The sequence below is a fragment of the Manis pentadactyla genome, chromosome 4, assembly GCF_030020395.1.
Source record: "Manis pentadactyla isolate mManPen7 chromosome 4, mManPen7.hap1, whole genome shotgun sequence".
Taxonomy (NCBI): domain Eukaryota; kingdom Metazoa; phylum Chordata; class Mammalia; order Pholidota; family Manidae; genus Manis; species Manis pentadactyla.
The window spans coordinates 171077471-171097549 of NC_080022.1; the positions used below are offsets into that span (position 1 = coordinate 171077471).

The 20079-nt window shown below is 47.9% G+C and overlaps 1 protein-coding gene and 1 long non-coding RNA gene across 3 annotated transcripts; one reads left to right on the top strand and one right to left on the bottom strand.

The window, feature by feature from the left end:
* Window positions 1-4895: 4895 nt before the first annotated feature.
* Window positions 4896-10339, bottom strand: LOC118911336 (uncharacterized). Its single transcript, XR_005024412.2, has 3 exons — window positions 10091-10339; window positions 9165-9263; window positions 4896-5154 (listed from the first exon to the last, which is right to left on the bottom strand). It is a non-coding gene; the product is annotated as an uncharacterized LOC118911336 (long non-coding RNA).
* A 1187-nt stretch (window positions 10340-11526) lies between these two features.
* G6PC1 (glucose-6-phosphatase catalytic subunit 1) lies at window positions 11527-19645 on the top strand. 2 transcript variants are annotated; one of them, XM_036882948.2, is made up of 5 exons: window positions 11527-11773; window positions 14698-14807; window positions 16678-16783; window positions 17419-17534; window positions 18738-19645. In XM_036882948.2, exons 1-5 carry the CDS (start codon window positions 11730-11732, stop codon window positions 19247-19249), a joined length of 888 nt encoding a protein of 295 aa, XP_036738843.2. In that variant the 5' UTR covers window positions 11527-11729; the 3' UTR covers window positions 19250-19645. The 2 variants fall into 2 exon arrangements, with proteins under 2 accessions (XP_036738843.2, XP_036738842.2); XM_036882947.2 differs by having other exon boundaries at window positions 11536-11943.
* The last annotated feature ends 434 nt before the right edge of the window (window positions 19646-20079 follow it).

Below are 20079 nucleotides of genomic sequence, written 5' to 3' on the forward strand. Positions count from 1 at the left end.
TTTTTCAATGCACAGTCCAGTGACATTAAGTACCAGAAGCTGTCTTGGGCTTCCCCAGCAGCTCCTCCACCCTGAGTCTTGAAGGTGAAGATGAGGTCCTTATTTGCCAGCTCTTCTCAGGCCCCAGGGCAGGGTCCCTGCCAGGCCTGCGCCCCGGGTCCCAGAAAGCTGCTTCTCTGCCGTCACTCCTCACCTTAGCACGTCCCTTCTCCTCCCTCTCTCCCACCTTCTTCTCCTCCTCTTGCTCCTTCACCTCCCCTCCAGGGTCCTGGGAGAGAGGGGCTGCTACCTCAGCCCCCGTAACTCTCCCCACCCCTGGAATCCTGCCATGTCCCTGGGCTGAGGAAGCCTCGGACCTGCAGGAGGCTGTCTTGTTGGCAAGGACGATTCCTGGTTATCTCCTTGGAGGAGCCACGTCTCTGAACAGATTTCTTCATTTTATGTCTCAGCCTTTTATTTTCTGAACAAAAACATTCCTCCTGTCATCTGTCTACACTGCCAAATAATCTTCTGAGTTCTTTCCCTTCACATAGACCATGTGGAGTATGCTCTTGAGAGGTGTAGGGTGGGCAAGTGACAGCAGCAGTCCAAGGAGTTTTATAGGTGAAATGTTGAAGGGTGGTCTGTTCCCTGGGCCGTGGGTGGCAGTGGCCTCCATTATAGTGCAGCAGCCAGCATAGGTGACCAGAATATCACCAAGGGTAGGAACCAAAAAAGTGTCAGGAGCTCAGATAACCAGGCCAGGAGCTATCTGATCAAGGATGGGCATGAAAATGAGCCAGGGACATACCAGTGGGGACCAGTCTGGCCTGGTCAGACCACAGCCTCCAGGGCCTTGCATCCCAGCTGTCCCTCCAGAGGTGTGGACTTTGAATAAGCATAAATAAGAACTGGGATGTTTTCCAGAAAGGAGTATGGGGGCAAGAGGAAGGTGGGGAGGAGGTAGGGATCGAAAACTAAGCTTTCCCAGGTGCCTCCAGGCCAGAGAAGCCCAAGTGGTAGGTGGTGTCCACACCTCAGCTTCTGTAGTTGGCCCACTTCTGTCAGTGACTTTTCTAGAGGAGAGGCCCATGAAGTCAGGAAGAGAGGAGGGTCCTTCCCCAGGGGGAAGCCCAGGCTGCTGACCTAGCCCTCGGGGACGGCACTGACTGGGCAGGCCATGGCAAGAGGGCGCTTGAGGGCACAGCTTGTGACCAGAGAGAAGGGGCAAAGGGGAGCTCAGATACCATGGAAGCCCTGTGGTTCCCTCAGGAGCTGACTAGACCCCCAGATTCAACCAGGTGAGCTGGAAAGGAACTAAGTTCTGGCAAAGGGACCTCCATACAAAGACGAAAAGCCACGAGAGCCACATTCTCAATTCAAGGGTCTCAGCAGGACACGGAGAGAAGCACCCAGCTGGAGAAGGGGTTAGGCAGAGCTGGTTTCCTGTGGTTGATTCTATTTTGCTTCTAGATTCGGCAGTATTGTCACTTTATACCCTCAGTCCCCATAAATACCATATTTTAACTTTCTTGTGTTTTCTTGTTTAAAGAAATGTGGGGCACAATGGGTATAAATGCTCTCGTCTTGCCCCCAGAACGAATGCTGTGGGGAAGCCGAGGATGCTTCTCTTCGGCTGTTCTGCATCTGCTTCTCCACACACAGGGGTGGGGACAGGGGACCTGTGCCCCGTCTGCGCAGGGGGCTCTGCAGCAGTGGCTCACCTGCTGAGTGCTGGGTGTGTGACGGGCTCCCCACCGCGTCCGAGGGCTCAGCTCAGCTGCCCCAAGGGAGTGCGAGCACCGGGCACTCTCATTTAACGACGAGAGGCATCCCCGTGGGAAGGCCTCCTGGAAACATATTCCAGCCACAAGAAAGGAGGAACCAGACTCTGTGGAAGGCAGCACAGAGAGACCCAAAGGGTCAGAGTTCTAGAGAGACCTGGCAAGTGGGAGGGCACCTTAGGAATAGGGGGGGGGCTTCCAGGACACTTTGACCTACACAGTCCACTGAATGGGCCTCAAACAACACCCCCCCGGGACACACACACAGCTCCCTGGCCCGGCCTCTTAGTGGCATCTGCCTTGTGTCCCCCCTGCCTGCGGCCAAGGGCAGCTGCGTTTGCTCTACTTGGACTCTGCGACTGGCTGGCTGCAGCTTCCGTGGCGTCCTTCCTCCTCACGCCTGGACCCTGTGACAGGAAACTGAGCGTAGCGTTCTCAGTGGACTTGGGTCTCAGGCACCTGCCCATTGCATGTTTCTCATACTGGACCTTATCCACGGGCCAGGAGAGGATGGGGGGCTCCCCCCTTCCTGAGGACCCTCAAGGAAGATACTTCCTCGGTCTCCCCAACCCCTCCCATTGAAACGGAGCCAGCATGGCAGTGACTGCTCTGGGTGAGCTGCTTTCCATCCGTTGCCTTGTTTATTCCCCACAGCAGCCTTGAGAAGCACACATTCTTATTCTCATTTTACAGATGAGGAAACTAAGGTTGAGGGGGGATTAGGTAACTTGCCCCAAGTCGCCTACCTGATAAGTGGTGGGGCTGGGATTGAACCCAGGTCTTCGTAAAATTATACCTGACTGCCTTCTCCTGTGCGGCTGCTCTTCATGGCCTGGCAGGCCTGGTTAAAGAATTAAGCAAGGTGATGCTTGAGAAGCACTTGGCAGCTCAGCCATGGTATGTGACGCTCTAGGAGGAAAATCAGCACTCAAAGGACCAGAGCAGAAATAGGCACCGTTGCCTGAAAGCAAAGGCTCTCGACGTTGACTGCACAGAATCACTGGGGAGCTGGTAAAACTCCACGGGCTCTGGCTGCCCCTCCAACCAATAGGATCAGAATCTCTGAAGGTGAGACTCAGACATTAGCGGCTTTTAAATTTCCCCACAGGTAATTTTAACGTGTGGTAGGTTGAGAAAACCCTGGTACAGTGGTTTGGTTCCCAACCTGCCAGAGGAGGCTGGAGGAGAGTCTAAGATGTGCAAAGAAAAGTGTCTGTCAGAAGGCACTGAAAGGGAGCGTTGCAGAGCCTGCGCTGGCAGCAATCTCACCGTGTCCGGAGCAGAGGCGCTCAGATGGAGGCACCAGACCCTATCAAACCTGTCTCATGACCAACTGCTGATTCTGATTCATGGCTCCATGAGCCAGCTTCCCACCGCACCTTGGTCATGGGAAGAAGACAGGCAAGTCAATAATACCTCCTGTGTAAATGAGCTAATATTGGTTTTCTGGTATAATAATTGCTTTTGCCTCGACAGTTACTGTAAATGACGATTAGCCTGCAAGTGTTACTTTGGTAAACTTAGAATTTCCCAAAAGACAAATGCCCTTGGTGAGCTGATGAATCTCGTTTCTGATTTAGGGCCCTCCGTTGGACTGTGGTTTCACCAAGAAACCAATGTGAGGTGTCCCGGAGACATGAGCCAGGCTCTCCTACGAAAGACACCAGCCTTGCCCGGGACCCGTCTAACCTCCAGAACGGACTCACTGTAAGCGAATTCACCTTCCTCCCCTCCCCCTGTCCCCAGAGTTTTGCCTTGGCCAACTTCCCTGTATAAATCGTCAGAGCCTCCCACTCTCTGCAGGGTATTTTAGGTGGTTCACAAACTGGTTTCAGCCCCTCCCGCCATCCTGATGTCCTGCACCTCAGATGCCCCACCATGTGCCCTGCCCTCCCACAGGCTGTTCCCCTCCCACCCAGGCTTCTGCCATGTGCTCCCCTCCTTCCTGCCTCAGGTTCCTGCCTCCTTCCCCTTCTTGCCTTCTTCATCTGGTGAAGCCTTATTCTTCCTTTAAGTCCCAACTCAAACAGCACCTCCCGAGCAGAACCAGTTGCTTTGTTTTTCCTGTTTCCTTAGTGCTTGGGTAGAACTCCACTCTGGTGGTTCACATGCTGCCCTCTAGTTCATCATCCACAGGTGTCCTCCCTGACTCCCCAAGTGGAGGAACGTAGGAGCTGAGCTCCCTGGGGCAAGGACCACATCCTGGTGGCCTGAGTGGCCTGGTGCCTCACATGGTGTGCCCCCGATGGGTGCTTAAACACAGCTTTGTTGAAATCTGAACAAACAATAACAATTCTTACATTTCAACAAACAATAACAATTCTTAAGTTCAAGGAATTTTTTGTCTTGTAAAAAGCCAGCTCATAACCACTTTCTCCTTTGGCTACTTCAGAAAGGAAGATCCCAGGAGGCCCAGAGATCCTGGGTGAGACATCACCCTGGCTGCACAGGTCAGTTAAGCCAGGACACGGGGCCAGTGGGTAACACTGGCACACTGAGTGTGAGCCTCTCCTCTCTAGGTAAGGCCTGCACTCCTGGAAGCAGCACCCCACAAAGGTGGCAGGAAGGAGGAAATGAGCTGGAAGGCTTTCTGAGTAGGTGGGCATTGGCAGGTCTGTGAATCAGTTCCCCATGTTGGGCTGTTCCTGACCCAGGAGGGTCCCAGAGCCTGGGGGAGATGCAAGGGGGCATGGTGTGGGAGGGTTGGGGGCATAGACTGGGCATTGGACCCCAAAATGCTACAGAATTTGGCATGCATGTGGGGAAGGGTGTTTCTGAGTCAGTAAATCAATAAGTTAATGTTTCCCTCATTCTGCAACGTGGCACAGTGACTTATAGTACGTCTTCTGGAGCCAGATTGCTGGGGTTTAGATCTTGCAAGTGCGATCTTGGGCAACTTGTTTAACTTCTCTTTACCTCACTTTCCTCGCCTGTAAGATGGGGACAGTGATAAAATCTACCTCAGGATTTTTATGAGGATTCAATGAGTTAATCCATGTAATTTTCCAAGACTGTTCTTTGTGTATAATAAGTGCTCTATGAATGCTAGCTGTTATTTAATAGTTCAGTAACCAGCATCTGCTGGGTGTTTTCAGCTACTGCATAACAAGCCATCCTGAAACTCAGTGGCTTAAAACAACAAACCATTTTATTAGCTCAATATTCAGGTCAACGGTCTGGGCTGGGCTCGGTTGGGCTGTTCTGCTGGAGTCGCCTGAGATCACTCACATCGCTGCAGATATATGGCAGATGGATGGGGGCTGGATGGTCTCAGATGGCCTCACTCAGATGTCTGGTGGCTGGGGCTGGGTGTCAGACAGTCCACATGGCATAGCAACGTTTCTCCAGCAGGCCAGCCTGGGCTTCTCCCCTTTGCGGCCCAAGATTCCAGCTGTAGCTCAAAGAGGACACGCTCTAGTGAGCAAATGCTTTTCAAGCCTCCGCTTGCACCCATTTGCTAAGGTCCTTCTGACCAAGGCTCAAGATCAAGTCCAGATTCAAAGGATGGAGACATAAGCCTCAGTGTTGATGAGAAGAGAAGCAAAGTCACAATGCAAAGGGACCCCTGTCAGGAATGACAGGAGCCATCACATTATCACAACCACCTAACCAATCTACCACACTGGCACCAAATAAGCAAGCAGAGCTCAATTCTGAAGGCTGGATAGGATGCTTTTTGGCCCTCAGGGATCAGGAAAGCAGGGAAAGGGTTAAGACATATGCAAAACAACTGTAATGAAAGGTTTGAGCATGACCAGTGTCCCCAGGTAGGAGCAGTTCAGTGCCAGGGGAGTCCAGGGCAGAGTGATCCTGTACAGCTGATGAGAGTGGTGTCGGTGGGTTGAGCAGGCTTTAGTAGCTTAGCCTTGGACATGGTTAGAATCTAGACAGGGGGAGACAGGGGAAATCATATTCCAGGTGGAGGGAGGAGCACATTTAGGAAAACCAAGGCATGTGTGGGAAATCCAAACCCATCTAAGTATACCTCAGGGAAGAGTTCACGAGGGAAGCTGTGCCACATGAGGCTGACAAGATAACCTAGGGTCCCATTGTGGGAGAGCTTGAGTTTGAGCTTCATTCCAGAGGCAATGGGGAGCCACTGGATATTTTTCAGGAGACAAGTGAAAAGAATTGCAAGAAGGCTCTTTCACCTGTAGTCTGTGGGATGGCTTAGACGGGAGGAGTGTAGGAGATCATTAGGTCATGAAGGGACTGGCAGGTCTAGACAAAGGGGTTGATGAGGAGCAGCTAGAACAGAAAATACATGGCCAGAGCCTGATGAGGAAGCATTAAGGATGACTCAAAAGTCACTAGGCTCAGCACCTGTAGGATGGCAGAAGAGGAGGTACATTTACAAAGTAGGAAAGACTGGAGGAAGAACAGGTCTGGAAGGAATTTGTGGATTTGGGGAATGTAGGGGACAAGCAGGGTCCAACATCATGCTATGGGAGGAGGAAGAGAAGGAAAGAGAGTAGAGCAACACTGAACGTAGAGAGGGTGAACATTTCAAGGCAGCTAACTATGCAGTGTCAGCTGTGGCTGAAATCGGTCAAGGAGAAAGGATGAGAAAAAGCCAACCATCAGATCTGAGAGTGAGGAGGTCCCAGTGACTTCCCAGCAGAGCAGAGGACACTGAAATTGCATGGGGCTGAGGAAAGAACAAGAGGCACCCTGCTGTCTGGAATTCAAGATTGGAGAGATCCCCGGGACTTTCCTGGTGCCACCTTCCTTCACATCAAACTACCAAAGTGAAGAGAATCTTAAAAATCTTAAAAATAAAACAAGTACTGTGTTTCCTTCTTGTCCTAAAGAAGGGAGGCACTCTAGACTCTCTCTGCCCTTCTCCCTCTGTCTCGTGCCTGCTGGCTGGAACTCAGGCACTGTCAGGACTTGTGTCCAGGCAGACAGGCGTTGGCGAGACAGACGGCTATTTACTTCCTAGCAGAGCCCTGCTGTGTTTTCACAGCTCAGAATAGTTCCATGGTCCTCTCCAGGCCAGGAGGGCGGGGCAGCCTCACTGTTTGTGTCCATGACAATTCTGGGCCTCACCTCTTCCTCTTTCTCTGTGTCATGGTCCTCACGGGGGGCACTCAGAGTGGGTCAGATGTGGATTAAGAGGGTCCAAGACAACTAATTTGGTGATTATCTGCCCCCAGCTGGGTTCCAGAAAACAGAAGGACTAATAACTGGCTGTACAACATGGCCATTTGTGGTTGGGTGAGGATTCCACAGCAATTAAGGAGAGAGCTGATTAAAGGACTGCAGGACGGGGCAGGGGAGAAAGAAAGGAGGGGGTGAGGAGAGTGTGATAGGGGTGACCCCACGCCCCCATCCAGATCCATGTGTGTCTGGGGTGGGGTGGGAGGAAATGCCAGTCTCTGTCTAGGGAGCTGACTTCTGCTTGAGACTTATGGGGGCACCTCAGGTCTCAGCTGGGTTCTGGCAGCACCAGCATTTGGAAGGTGCCCAGAGAGGGGAGGAAGAACTGGCTTCAATGAAGAGTCTTTCAACCTCTGAATTCTTTTTTTTTCACTACCTGAATTTTTTAATTCATACTTTGGAAAATATTTTAATGAAAAAGGTATTTATCTTTTCCTTTTGGTAATTAGGCATCCTTTACTTCTGTTAGATAATAATCTAATATTAAGAGTCAGCCCCCACCTCACTGGAGCCAAGGAACACCAGAGACTCAGGGAATGTTAAAACTGAAAGGAGGGTGAGCGCCACCAAGTTTTCTTTTACAGTTGACAAAAGTAAAACCTGGGAAGCTCCAGTGACTTGGCCAAGGTCGCACAGCTCTTTAGTCTTCCTATTTATTCTTTTTTTTTTTTTCCTTTCAAATTTTACTGATGATGTGGGAGAGGGGCCGTCTCCTGGCTGCCTGCTGGAGGCTTGAGTGTGTTTCTGAGAATCTTCTAAGGAAAGCCCAGATGCTCCTTCTGCCCTGTACCCACCTCACCCCACCCCCTGCCAGGCTGAGCTATGGCTGTGCAGAGGGTGACTTGGTTTCCCTCCTCTCCTTCTTTAGTCAGTCCCAACTCCTCAAAAAAAAATCCGTGAGTTGAAGCAGAGGAACAGTAGTTTGGAGCAGGAGTCTTAGCCTGAGTCACACTTCGTGTCTCTCCTCCGCTAACCCCTCTTTGCCTCTGGGATACAAAACCTGGATGAAGGGGAAAATGAGCTTTTTCCAAATAGTTCCAACTACTATTTTGGAGGCTTACTTCCCTTGCCTCTCTCTGTCTGCCATGCACCATCAACAAAGCTTAACTCCTGATAGGACGGGTCAGATTTGACAGCAAGATGTTTCCTAACTGCTAGGACGGTTTGGCACCGCCAAAGGCTGCTGGAGGAGCTTGGGAGAAGAGCCTGCCATCTGGTCGTGAGGGAGCTGGTTGACCACAGGATATTCTCTGGGGGGAACAATAGCTTCTTTGGGGACGGAGTTGAGGAAGAGGATGGTTAATCTGTGCTTCCCATAAAGATTCCGACAATTCCTTTGGCTCTGTTAGAAGGCAGACCCTGGGGAGGCAGGAGGAACCTAGTGAGCTGGGAGTGCCTAACTGTTTACAATGAAGCAAATGCCCTCTGGTATTATCCTTTCTGTGGACAAAACGTCCAGCCCCCTCCTGACACATGCACCATGCTTCCCCCACCTGGTCAATAGATGCACAGTTCAAGGTCCCAAAGCTGAACTTTCTCACCGTGCCAGAGATAAGTCAGCCATTGCCCCTGGCTGACAATCATTAATCCACCTCTCCCTCCACCTGCTTTTCCCAACATGTTTTTGTAAAAAATGACTGGGTCACTCGCTTTAAAGGTGACAGCTCTTGATTCGACCTGTCTCTCCTGTCTATCCCTTAATAATTTCCCCTTTGATTGCTTGGTAGAAAAAAAAAACAGCACCCAAAAAGAAATAAATTTTTTTAAAAAACTGTATGTCTTGCAGAGAAATCTACTCTGCTGCTCAGACAAAGCCTCAGACCAATGCTGCATTTTACACCCTTGCTGCAACGTGCAGACGAGACTCGTTCTAGTGATAAGAGCTGAACTCTCTCAACAGCACCCAGAGCCTCAGCCAGGATAGAGGACTTAGCTGCAGGTGAAGTCAGAATTTCTTTTGGGTAATAACTGTAATTTTTGGATGAGGTGTGTGGTAAATTTAGGTTCCTTCTCCTCTTTGTTTTCCCTGTCAGCAAAAAAAACTTGTTTGAAGGAATGAGTCAACCTCGCTCTGGAAGAAGAAGGTGCCAGAACCCTGGAACCCACTGTGCTTATTTAGCAGCAGACCAGACTGTACTTTCTGGCCCCTTTCCTTCATGCTCTTCCCAACCCAAGATCCCAAGTCTCTGAATTTCCATTTGGGGAGAAAGTGTCTTATGAATGCCTGGCTAGCGAGCGTACCTGAGGAAAGAGGGGTCTGTGTCGTTTGCCATCTTCATTGTTTCCCAGATTCAGCTGTTGTTTTCCCAGTGGACATTAAGAAGTCTTGAGTCATCCCCTCTGACGACAAAATAATAGGGAGCTCACTTATATTTATACAAATAGGTGCAGCTTTGACCTGATGATCCCCCAGTTGACTTAGCTGTGCATATATGTCTGGCCTCTCTGCTTCACTGAGTGTCAAGGTTGCAGAGGACAACTGGGATTTAACTGAATCCTCAGAGAGCCAGGTGTGGTGCTTTGCTCAGGATATGTTTGTTGGATTAAATTGGAGAACTTCTTGAAAGGGAAGATGACAGGAGTTAGAGGGAGATAATGGAATCCCCTCTCTGGAAAGTGTTCTTTACATGAGTGAGTTCTCACCAAAACCTCCAGCAACTCAAATGCTTTGTCCACAATATTCACCCCAAATATCCATAAGTCCCTAGAGGATTTGAGAACTCCAGTTTCTCTCTTCAAGTCAGCTTCCTAGTTGGCTCAGATCCTTTGGGGCCTCATTTGTTTCTGCACATGATAAAAATCTGCTGGACACAGCAGGAAGGGGCTGGAAGAGAGAAAGGTGGAGACTAGCAGATAGTCTCAAGATGCTCGCAATTCCTCCGGCCAAGAGGGCCCCCTTGCCTGGCAGGCAGTCTGCCAGAGGGGCTCCCCCATTGCCCTGTGTGTCATGAATGGGGTGCCAGCTCCATCACAACTTTTGTCAACAGAAGCAGTCTCCCCGAGTTTCCCTCAGAAGACAGGGCCCCCCACTGGCTCCCCACATGCTGAGCACGTGACCAAACCCCACCTGACTTAGACATTCTGGCTCCTTAGCAACCCTGTGGAGACCCAGACAGTGGCCTTTGACTATTTAATCAGCGGTTCTGCCCTATCTGCCCTCAACTCACCTCAGACCAGACACTCCAGCACCCAGGGATCACCAAAGTAGTTACTCAGTACTTTCGAGGAAGGTTTTTCTGGGTAGAGGGAAGAGGCCATCTCTTCTGGTGGGGGACCCACCACCTGCAGCTTAGGAATCCTGGCAGTGTGCAACACACTCCCCCATAACACCGCCAAGTTCATGCTATATTTGCAGCTCCCCCATGGCCACTGCCATCAACATTCCCTCCTCCCCAGGCTAGGGGTCAGGATGGGGTTGCCTGGACCAGCAGAGACAATGCGGTCGAGGGCAGCTCAGGTCTGCTCGAGCTGGGCGGGAGCCCAGGGCAGGTGGGGATGAGACTCCAACTCATACCTCCTGGATGGTATTTAATCATTTCCAGCTTGGAATGCTGTCAGCCTTTGCTACAGACTCATTAGCTCTGAGTTTCTTTTGCCTGTCTCCCATCTGCTCCTTACAAGGGAATATGGACTTACTTGTGAGAAATTCAAGCAGGTTTTAAAAAGCTTTATTCCCACTAGCTCTTACCCTTGAAAATGTATCAGTTCATCCCCTGATTCAGCCACCGCGTCCTCCCCACTTCTAGGTGACCCAAGTGTGTGAGGTTTTGGTCTCTGCACTGCTGCAGGAGGGTTTCTGCTTGTGCGGGTGAGCAGGCAGCTTTGCGTCTCCTATTGGCATTTGTTACTTTTATTTATTCCTTCTCTACATCCATGGCTATAAGAAAATTGCACTGACTTCCTGATGATTACTTGTGCATGCATATGTGTGTATGTGTGCGTGTGTGTCAAGTACAAATGAAAGGAACCTCAAAATACAGAGATCCTTTCATGTCTCCCTCACCAGTTTGCTGATGCTTTCAGTTAGAACCACATATCGTCATATTGCTTTTGCATGAATATACATTCATTCCATTACTTAAGCTTATGTTAAAAACCCCAAGGTCCTAACTTTAAGGACATTGAATGAATTAATCAGTGCATTCAAAGATGATTATTTTCTGGACCTAAGAGATGCGGCACCAATACTGGGAAGAGAGTTTCATTTTCCAAACCAGAGGCATTTCCTAGACCCTAGTGCAGTTAAGAAAATCTCATCAAGGTGACAGACCCCAGTACAGTAGAACTTACTATATTTTAAAATTAGTAAGGTAAAACTTGAATAGCTAGAGCACCAAGATTTTTATTTGTCCCCAAATAATTGCAGTTGCAGACTTAGGAAATAAGGCATCTATGCAAGGACCACGGCAGATTTAGACTCTGTCCTGTGTCTCTGGCGGGGTTTCAGAGCCAGGAGGGCAACCCCTTGTCCTGTCATGCAGCATGCCAAAGTTAATAATTGGCACACAGGGTACATGGTGGATCAGGCTGTTTTTGTATGCCTATTTTTCTATTTTACGTAAATCACCCTGAACATGTTTGCATCAACCTTCTGGTGATGCACCTTTGATCAATAGATTTTAGACAAAAGTGGTTTTTGGGTCCAAAGATCAGGGCTGAGTTGACCTGCAGGCTGAATACAGGTGTATAAAACAGGAGCAAGACACAGGCTGATAGCAGAGCAATCACCACCAAGTCTGAAACAACTGCAGGGGCTCAGCTGAAGGCTTCCCAGGGGCCAGGCGGTAAGGATGGAGGAGGGAATGAATGCTCTCCATGCCTTTGGGATCCAGTCAACACACTACCTTCAGGTGAATTACCAGGACTCCCAGGACTGGTTCATCCTGGTGTCCGTGATCGCAGACCTCAGGAATGCCTTCTATGTCCTCTTCCCCATCTGGTTCCATCTTCAAGAAGCTGTGGGCATCAAACTCCTCTGGGTAGCTGTGATTGGAGACTGGCTCAATCTCGTCTTTAAGTGGTGAGTAAGAGCCATTCAGAGCCAAGATCGGCAAGGGAAGAGGCTGGCATTCTCTCTGGAAATGTCTGTCCATTGGAAGTTGCCTTCTCCATTGCTGTTCTCGGAGCCACAGGTTACTCTCCTCCTGCCTTTGGATTACATAAAGAGAGAAGACAGAGAAACCCATGTCAGTGAGTTGAAGATACAGGAAAGACTGTTTCATGTGGATGGGAGACCAGCTGGGGTTAGTGAAGTCTGAAGTACAGGCTAAGCAAAGAAACACAGTTTTATTATTTTGAAACAGAATAGGTAAATAAAGATAGATGTGTGAAAGAAGATAGTTGATGTATGAAAAAAGAAAACACATAGATAATTTAAACCCTGTTGTGTGGGATAATGTGAAGTAATCCAGAGAAATGGGCTCCAGCTCTTGTTCGGCTAAACACCAGCAGTATGTCCTGGGCAAGTCATAGCAACTCTCTGAGTTTCTGTTTCACAATCTAAACTTAGATTATCTCAGAGACCTTAATAATTATGGTTAACAGCTATTGAACACTGAGTGTGTGCCAGGCCATGTGCTATGTGCTTTTTTGTAGGGCAGTTACTACAATTTTACAGACAAAAGGACAAGATATTGAATTAAGCTACTAGACCAACGTGGGGAGTAAATGTCAGGGCAGCATGTGAGCCCAGGCAGGCTGGCTTCAGAGGTGAGGCTCTTAACAGCTAGGAGAGACCCGGTGCAGATAAACGGACTCTGTGATCAGGGAAAGCCCTGATGTTAGCCAATGCCAATTTCTACTGTGTATGTACTCCCATCATGGCTACTTTCAAAAGACTGATTGGTCCGGCTTGCAAAAATCTTGAATATTTTACAATGGTTGGCCAGTATCAGCTGATTCTGGCTCATTACTGGTTTGGCGTCTATTTCCTCATCTAGAAAATGAAAAGGTTGGACCAACTGCCCTCGAAGACCTTTGCCATCCCTGTAACTATCTATGTTCACTGTCAGGCAATTCTTTTTTTTTTTTTTTTTTTTTTTTTTTTTTTTTTTTTTATTTTATTATTTTTTTTAATAATTATTTTTTATTGAAGGGTAGTTGACATACAGTATTACATTACATGAGTTTCAAGTGTACAACACAGTGGTAGAACATTTATATACATAATTCTAGGTTCCAGCTATCACCCTACCAAGCTGTTACAATATCTTGACTATATTCCTTATGCTATACATTACATCCCGGTTACTTATTTATTTTACCATTGGAAGTCTGTCCTTTTTTTTTTTTTTTTTTTTTTTTTTTTTGTGAGGGCATCTCTCATATTTATTGATCAAATGGTTGTTAACGACAATAAAATTCTGTATAGGGGAGTCAATGCTCAATGCACAATCATTATTCCACCCCAAGCCTAATTTTTGTCAGTCTCCAATCTTCTGAGGCATAACAAACAAGTTTTTACATGGAGAACAAATTCTTACATAATGAATAAGTTACATAGTGAACAGTACAAGGGCAGTCATCACAGAAACTTTCGGTTTTGCTCATGCATTATGAACTATAAACAGTCAGTTCAAATATGAATACTCATTTGGTTTTTATACTTCATTTATATGTGGATACCACATTTCTCTCTTTATTATTATGATTTTTAATAAAATGCTGAAGTGGTAGGTAGATACAAGATAAAGGTAGAAAACATAGTTTAGTGTTGTAAGAGAGTACATGTAGATGATCAGGTGTGTGCCTATAGACTATGTGTTAATCCAAGCTAGACCAGAGCAATAAAACATCCACGTATTGTCAGGCAATTCTTAAGATCTCTTCTAGCTCTAATATTCTCTGGCCATAAACAATAAAAGCCCTGTAGCATAGAAAACAATATTGTTATCAGGCTCAGAAGCCCAAGGCATGTTAATGGGATTCGGAAACTTGTGTTGAAAATCTTCTAAGTTTTGTCTGTAATGCCCCTTATTCAACAGCATGTCCTTAAAAATAAAAATGATAAAGGGTTATTCCAAATATCCCATCCCAATTTAAAAACCATGGATTTTCTCTGAGTTGGCAGAGGTCAGAGTTAGTGGCTGTCCATGACTTTGGTGAGAAATCACTGTTCCACCACCACAAGGAAAAGGAGGCACCTTGGCTGACCTCTGACACCTGTTTCCACACTGAAAAACATATGTAGTGCTTTTAAAGGGGAATTGATTCTCTGAGATATCCTGTTTCAAAGCAGAGAGGATACAAAACAAGCACCTGACACTATGTATGCCCTTACAGAGATGATTCTGATGGCCTTGGAGGCCACGTGTCCTGGGGCCGCTTGTCCTTGGGGCTGGAGTGTATGCTCTGGCGCCTGGGAAAACACAAGACTCCCTAAGGCCGGAAGAAAGAAGGATGTGGTGGGACATGCAAGTCCACGTTGCAGACTGTAGTTCCATATGCATCCTTCCAAGACAAATTTTTCTTGGGGTTTAAAACGAATGTCACATCTCTGCTATTAATTTGGATTTTAGGATCTTGGATTTATTTATTTATGCTTGAATAAATAATACATTCAAATAGTTCCAAATTCAAAAGTAATCTAAAGGATGTACCAGAAAAGTCTCCCTCTTCACGTCTCCCCAGCCACCCAGTTCCCCTCCTTGGAGACAGCCAGTGTGACCAGTTTTCTGTTCAGGACCACATGGGCCTTCTCCTCAGCTACTTTCTCTTCTCGAAGGTGAGGGCTTCAGGCAAAAGTAACTCCAGAGCCTGGTCTGATTTTCTACAGGATTCTCTTTGGACAGCGGCCATACTGGTGGGTCATGGACACCGACTACTACAGCAACAGCCCCGCACCACTGATCAGGCAGTTCCCCCCGACCTGTGAGACTGGACCAGGTGAGAGTCCCCGCCCCGGGCACGGATGCTGGCAGGACCTCCCTCTTTGTAGACGCCTATTAACAGTTGCTTTAGATGACACGCCTCGAGGGGACGTGAGAAGAGCCCCTGTGTCAAGCTTTGCCACGGTCTTCTGTACAGCTCCATTTTAATTCACTTCAAGAGGGCCTTCCTGAATAGCATTACTGCTAACTTTGGAAATCTGTCTAATGTGCCAGAACTAAATTGCTAGTCCAGAGAGGCAAGGGCACCATCACGGACCAAGGGCTCATGAGAGTACCTGTGGTATGGCCCTTTGTCCACGGGAGGGAAGGCAGTGAAACCCTTGGCTGTCCTTCTCTGAGGCCTGGCCGGTAAATGTGCCCTCCTGAGCTGACTGTCCAGTCCCGCACCCTGCCTGTATTTTACTAGTTACAGCCAGATAGGTAGTGGGAATATCCCCCTTCACTCGCCCTTAGGGTAGCGTCCCTTCCTTAGGGACCCCGTATCCCTGACTCCCAAACTAGGGCACAGATGTAGTTATTTGTTCTCATAAACGCTTTTGTTCCTTTCAGAGCATATTCATTCATTCAAAATGCTACTTCTGAAACACATACTCTGCACCACACACTGTCCTGGATACTTGGAATAGCTCAGTGGTCAGGGGACAAACAGCCCCACCCTGTGGAGTTGAAATTTGAGGGGGGGGGTGATATGCAAAGTCGTAATACACAAGTAAAATATATAAGATATCGGAAGATGATAATTTAGATAATTTAGAAGAAGAGGAAATTAGGAGGAGAAGGAGGAGGGAGGAGAAAGAGAAGAAGGCAAAGCAATGTGGTTGCCTGGAAAGCAGACTCCAATGGAGGTTAGCACGCGGGAGTAACACTTAGGTAAGGGAGAGAGAAGCCAGCTGTGCAGAAGGCGAAGTCTAGCCACAGTTCAGTCTCAGCCAACCCCACCGACGGCTCTGAAGTTGGGATGGCCCTTCAGAGCTGCCCTGAATTGGGCCAAGGGGACCAAGCCCTTATATCCCAATATAGACCAGTGACTGGGTGCAGGCCGCATGGCAGGGAGAGGGTAGCCCCGATCAAGATGGCTGTCTTCAGCCCAGAGCAATGCCTGGAGAAAGCTGAGAGCTGAGGCCATCTGTGAGCGCTCTCCCAACAGCTGGGAAAGTAAGTCCTTCAGTTCAGAAGGGGGTCTGGGTGGCCCACCTCAGGACCCTCTCTCTCAGGGTAGAGGGATCAGGAATGCATTGTTGTAGTATTAAATAGGATGGTCAGGAATGTAATGTTGCCATATTAAACAGGGTGTTCAGGGTAGGACTCATGGAGAAGGCAAGATTTGAGCAAAAGCTTGAAGGAGGCAAGGTAATTAGCCAGTTATTATATCTAAATTTAATTAGAAGTTAAATTTCTAGAGGAAGAGTTGTCTGGACAGAAAGACTAACAATGCAAAGACTTGAGACAGGAGCGTGTTTAAGAGAGAGCAATGAGGCCAGCATGGCCAGAGCAGAGCGAGCGAGGAGAGCGCGGGAGAGAGGGAGCAGAGGGCAGATGGCTGTGCGGTCGTGCACTCAGTGTGCTGGTTCTGTGTGTGACCTCTACACTGTGCATAGCTCCATGAGCTAGGGCCTTCTCTGGTTTTACTTGCCACTGTACTCCCAGAGCCTAGTGCTGGACATTAGCAGGAGCCCAACAGATATTTGTTAAGTAAATGACTACATGGATAAATGAATGGCTGGATGGATGGGTGGTCAGATAGATGGAGAGATAGACAGATGGGTCGATGGAGGGTTGGATGAATGAATGACTCCCCTTTGCAGTTTTCCAGGTGGAGACTTTTCACCTTTAGTCCATTCATTCATCTCTTTCCTGCCCATTAGGGAGTCCCTCTGGCCATGCTATGGGTACAGCTGGTGTATACTACGTGATGGTCACATCCACCCTCTCTATCTTCTGTGGAAAGAAAAGGCTGACCTACAGATTTCGGTAAGAACTCAGTACCAGGGTGTGGCTGGGGGAGGACAGGAGGTGGCTCCCTGTGCAGCTGACATACCACTTGCTCTTCCTCACATTCCCCTCACTCACCCCACACCTGGGGGTGGTACTGATAAGAGTTGTGGCATTTCTGCTGTGGATGAACGTGAGAGTCACAGAATGTTAGGGCTGGAAGGGACCCACAAGAGCAACCCCTAATTTTACAGATAAGGAAACAAGGCCTAATGGTAAAGGGGCTTCTCAAAGTCAGGTAGTGAGGTGGTAGCAGGGTTTAAAGAAAAACCCACTCTCTGCCAATCATAGAGTCGCCCCATTCAGGTTAAAATCACAGAGAAATATAAGACATTCCTACTGGGTTTTCTGGGAATTCTGGGAATTCACAGTGGAATTACTGCCACTGTACAAATCCTAATTATCAAACATATAAAACAGGGAGGTTAAGATTCACATGTGTAAGAGCTCGCCACGTGCCACAGGCATCTTTGAGCTTCTGAGTAAAGGTTTCAATTTACAAAAATTCCTCTGGCAGCACCTAAGTTTGCCAGGCTTGCACATTCCTGCCAGGGCTGTTCTCTTTGCTGAAGGATCTGTGTCCGGGTTCTGGATGGCTGCCTCTTCTGTTGCAGGTGCTTGAACGTCATCCTGTGGTTGGGATTCTGGGCAGTGCAGCTGAACGTCTGTCTGTCCCGAATCTACCTTGCTGCTCATTTTCCCCATCAGGTTGTTGCTGGAGTCTTATCAGGTATCAGCTGCCCTGGCTTCCCCCTCCCCTCCCCCCACCTTTCCCATTTTTCCCTAATCAGGACAAAATCCCAGCATTCTCGCTATGGTCTGTGCATAATCAAGGCTGTTAACATTCCAGTGGGCTGAAAGTCAAGGGTGGGCAATTTGAAATGATTAATGACTACAGGCGTGCCCAGATCTACACATAATTAAATATGTTCCAGAAAAATTGCAATGCATCATGCACCCAAATGAATTAGCTTGACATCTCCAAGCTTTTTATCATCTTTATTTCTTACTGATCTTTAATTGGAAGGGGCCCTTAGTTCAGTTTTAAGAGAATCTACCAAATTTAACACATTAACATAGTAGCCTAGGAAAATACTTCAAATAAATTCATTTGCAAACCTAATAGATACAGTTCATTGGTCTTTTTTAATAGGTTCAGAGTTTTGAATACTTGTATTTTCTTAGATCCAGTTAATAAGGGGTAGACAAGACTTAAGTATAAGAATTTCTTGACTCTGTGGGGGATGTCGGAATAATACAAGATGTTAGGGAAATCACAGAATGCTTTTCCTGGAGGCCTGTAAGAGCAGAGCACAGCAGCATCCCAAGAAGAGTATTGGGAACACGGGAGATAACGGTTTCATGGCCACCAGAAAAGCGACCCAGCACTTGGTCCTGAGGTCCATGTTTGAGAAAAGCCTGGAAGCTATGCCACATGAAAGACTTGGGAACGTTGAGGTTAGAGAGGAGAATGACTGTCTTCAAATGTGTTAAGGAGGTTGTTGATTGACAACCTAACTCCTTGGGAAAGAACCAGTAGGTGGCATTAGAGGGGGACAGATTTCAGCTCAGCACAGAATATTAGGGCTGGAAGGATAAATTTTTTAATGATCAAATCCATTCAAAGATGAAATGGGCTGCCGGAGTAGGAGTGAGCTCTCCACCCCCGAGGGAACGCAGGTGGAGACGTGGGGACCGCTGACAGGAGCCACGCATGCGGTGGGAGGATGTGTGTGACACCCTTCTGTCTGAAAGAGTCTATGGGTGAGGACATGCTGGGGTCACATATGGGAATAAACCAGATGACCTTCGAATCTAGTGTCTGTGATTTAATTTCACAATGTCAGCATGGTTGACATGTCACTCCAACCCACCTCTGGCTGAAGGTCCGAAGCCTTCTCTACATCTCACAGTCATTCTTTCTTCCTCTCAGGCATTGCTGTTGCTGAAACTTTCCACCACATCCAGAGCATCTACAATGCCAGCCTCAAGAAGTATTTTCTTGTCACCTTCTTCCTGTTCAGTTTTGCCATTGGATTTTACCTGCTGCTAAAGGTGCTGGGTGTAGACCTCCTGTGGACAATAGAGAAAGCCAAGAAGTGGTGTGAGCGGCCAGAATGGGTCCATATTGACACCACACCTTTTGCCAGCCTCCTCAGAAACCTGGGGACTCTCTTTGGCCTGGGGCTGGCTCTCAACTCCAGCATGTACAGGGAGAGCTGCAACGGCAAGCTTAGCAAGTGGCTCCCCTTCCGCCTCAGCTGCATCGTGGCCTCCCTCGTCCTCCTGCACCTCTTTGACTCTTTGAAACCCCCATCCCAAATCGAGCTGATCTTCTACATCCTGTCTTTCTGCAAGAGCGCGGCAGTGCCTCTGGCATCTGTCTGTCTCATCCCCTATTGCCTCTGCCGGGTCCTGGGCCAGCCAAACAAGAAGTCTTTGTAACAGATGTGGAGTCTTCAGTATTTAAAGTTACTGACTGTGCCAAGGATGGAGGGTGGCTAAGGTCTTCTGCCAGCCCGTTTGGGGCCAGAGGTGCTAGAGTCAGCCCAGGCCAACCACTTCTCCTTTGCAATTCTAATTTGATGGGGTGATGTCTTTTGAAAAGCTAATAAGGCTGTATGAGAAAGCCTTGTCTGTTAGAACTTGGCTGTTCTTGGGTTTTTTTCTGAAGACTTACTTGTTCATTTGTCAGATATGCAAAAGCAAGACTTCCAGGCAAGGCCACCTCAAAATCTCAGGCTGGGGGTCCCAACTGAGAATTTTCTACCGGTGCTCATCCTTACCCCACCCCCACCCCGAAAAAGAAGAAAGGAGCAACAGATTTGATAGGGAAAGAAAGATAGATTAAGGATGATCTTTTATATTTTGCATACCATGCAAATTATGTTAAACAATATCTAAACGGCTTTGATTATATTTGAATCTTTAAGGGACTCTCAATAGTGGAGCACCAGCCTAAAGTATAATTAATAAGTGGTTAGTGGGATAATTCTGCTTCTTATATATTTCTATTATATAACTGTCACTGTATTTACTAGGATTTCTGAATGGCTGCAGTGACCTACGCTGGTACAAGGTGAGAACATGCGGTATAGTCAGCTTCCGCTCTATCGCACATGATCTTCCTCCTTATTAGTCTAGCTCTGCTTTCCCTAGAATTTTCCACTGGCTCCAGATGCCTAAAGGCAAATCTGCGCTTTTGTATGTTTCAGTTAAGCTCTGAAATCTTGGGCAAAAAGGCAAGGAGAGGGCAAGGAGAGGCAAGGATTCCT

What these genes read in the sequence shown, in the direction of transcription:
- G6PC1 (XM_036882947.2), top strand. Translation starts at nt 11,714, where the DNA reads ATGGAGGAGGGAATGAATGCTCTCCATGCCTTTGGGATCCAGTCAACA. An exon ending in CTCAATCTCGTCTTTAAGTG is followed by an intron (nt 11,944 to 14,697) that starts GTGAGTAAGAGC and finishes GATTTTCTACAG; the next exon opens with GATTCTCTTTGGACAGCGGC. An exon ending in GACCTGTGAGACTGGACCAG is followed by an intron (nt 14,808 to 16,677) that starts GTGAGAGTCCCC and finishes CCTGCCCATTAG; the next exon opens with GGAGTCCCTCTGGCCATGCT.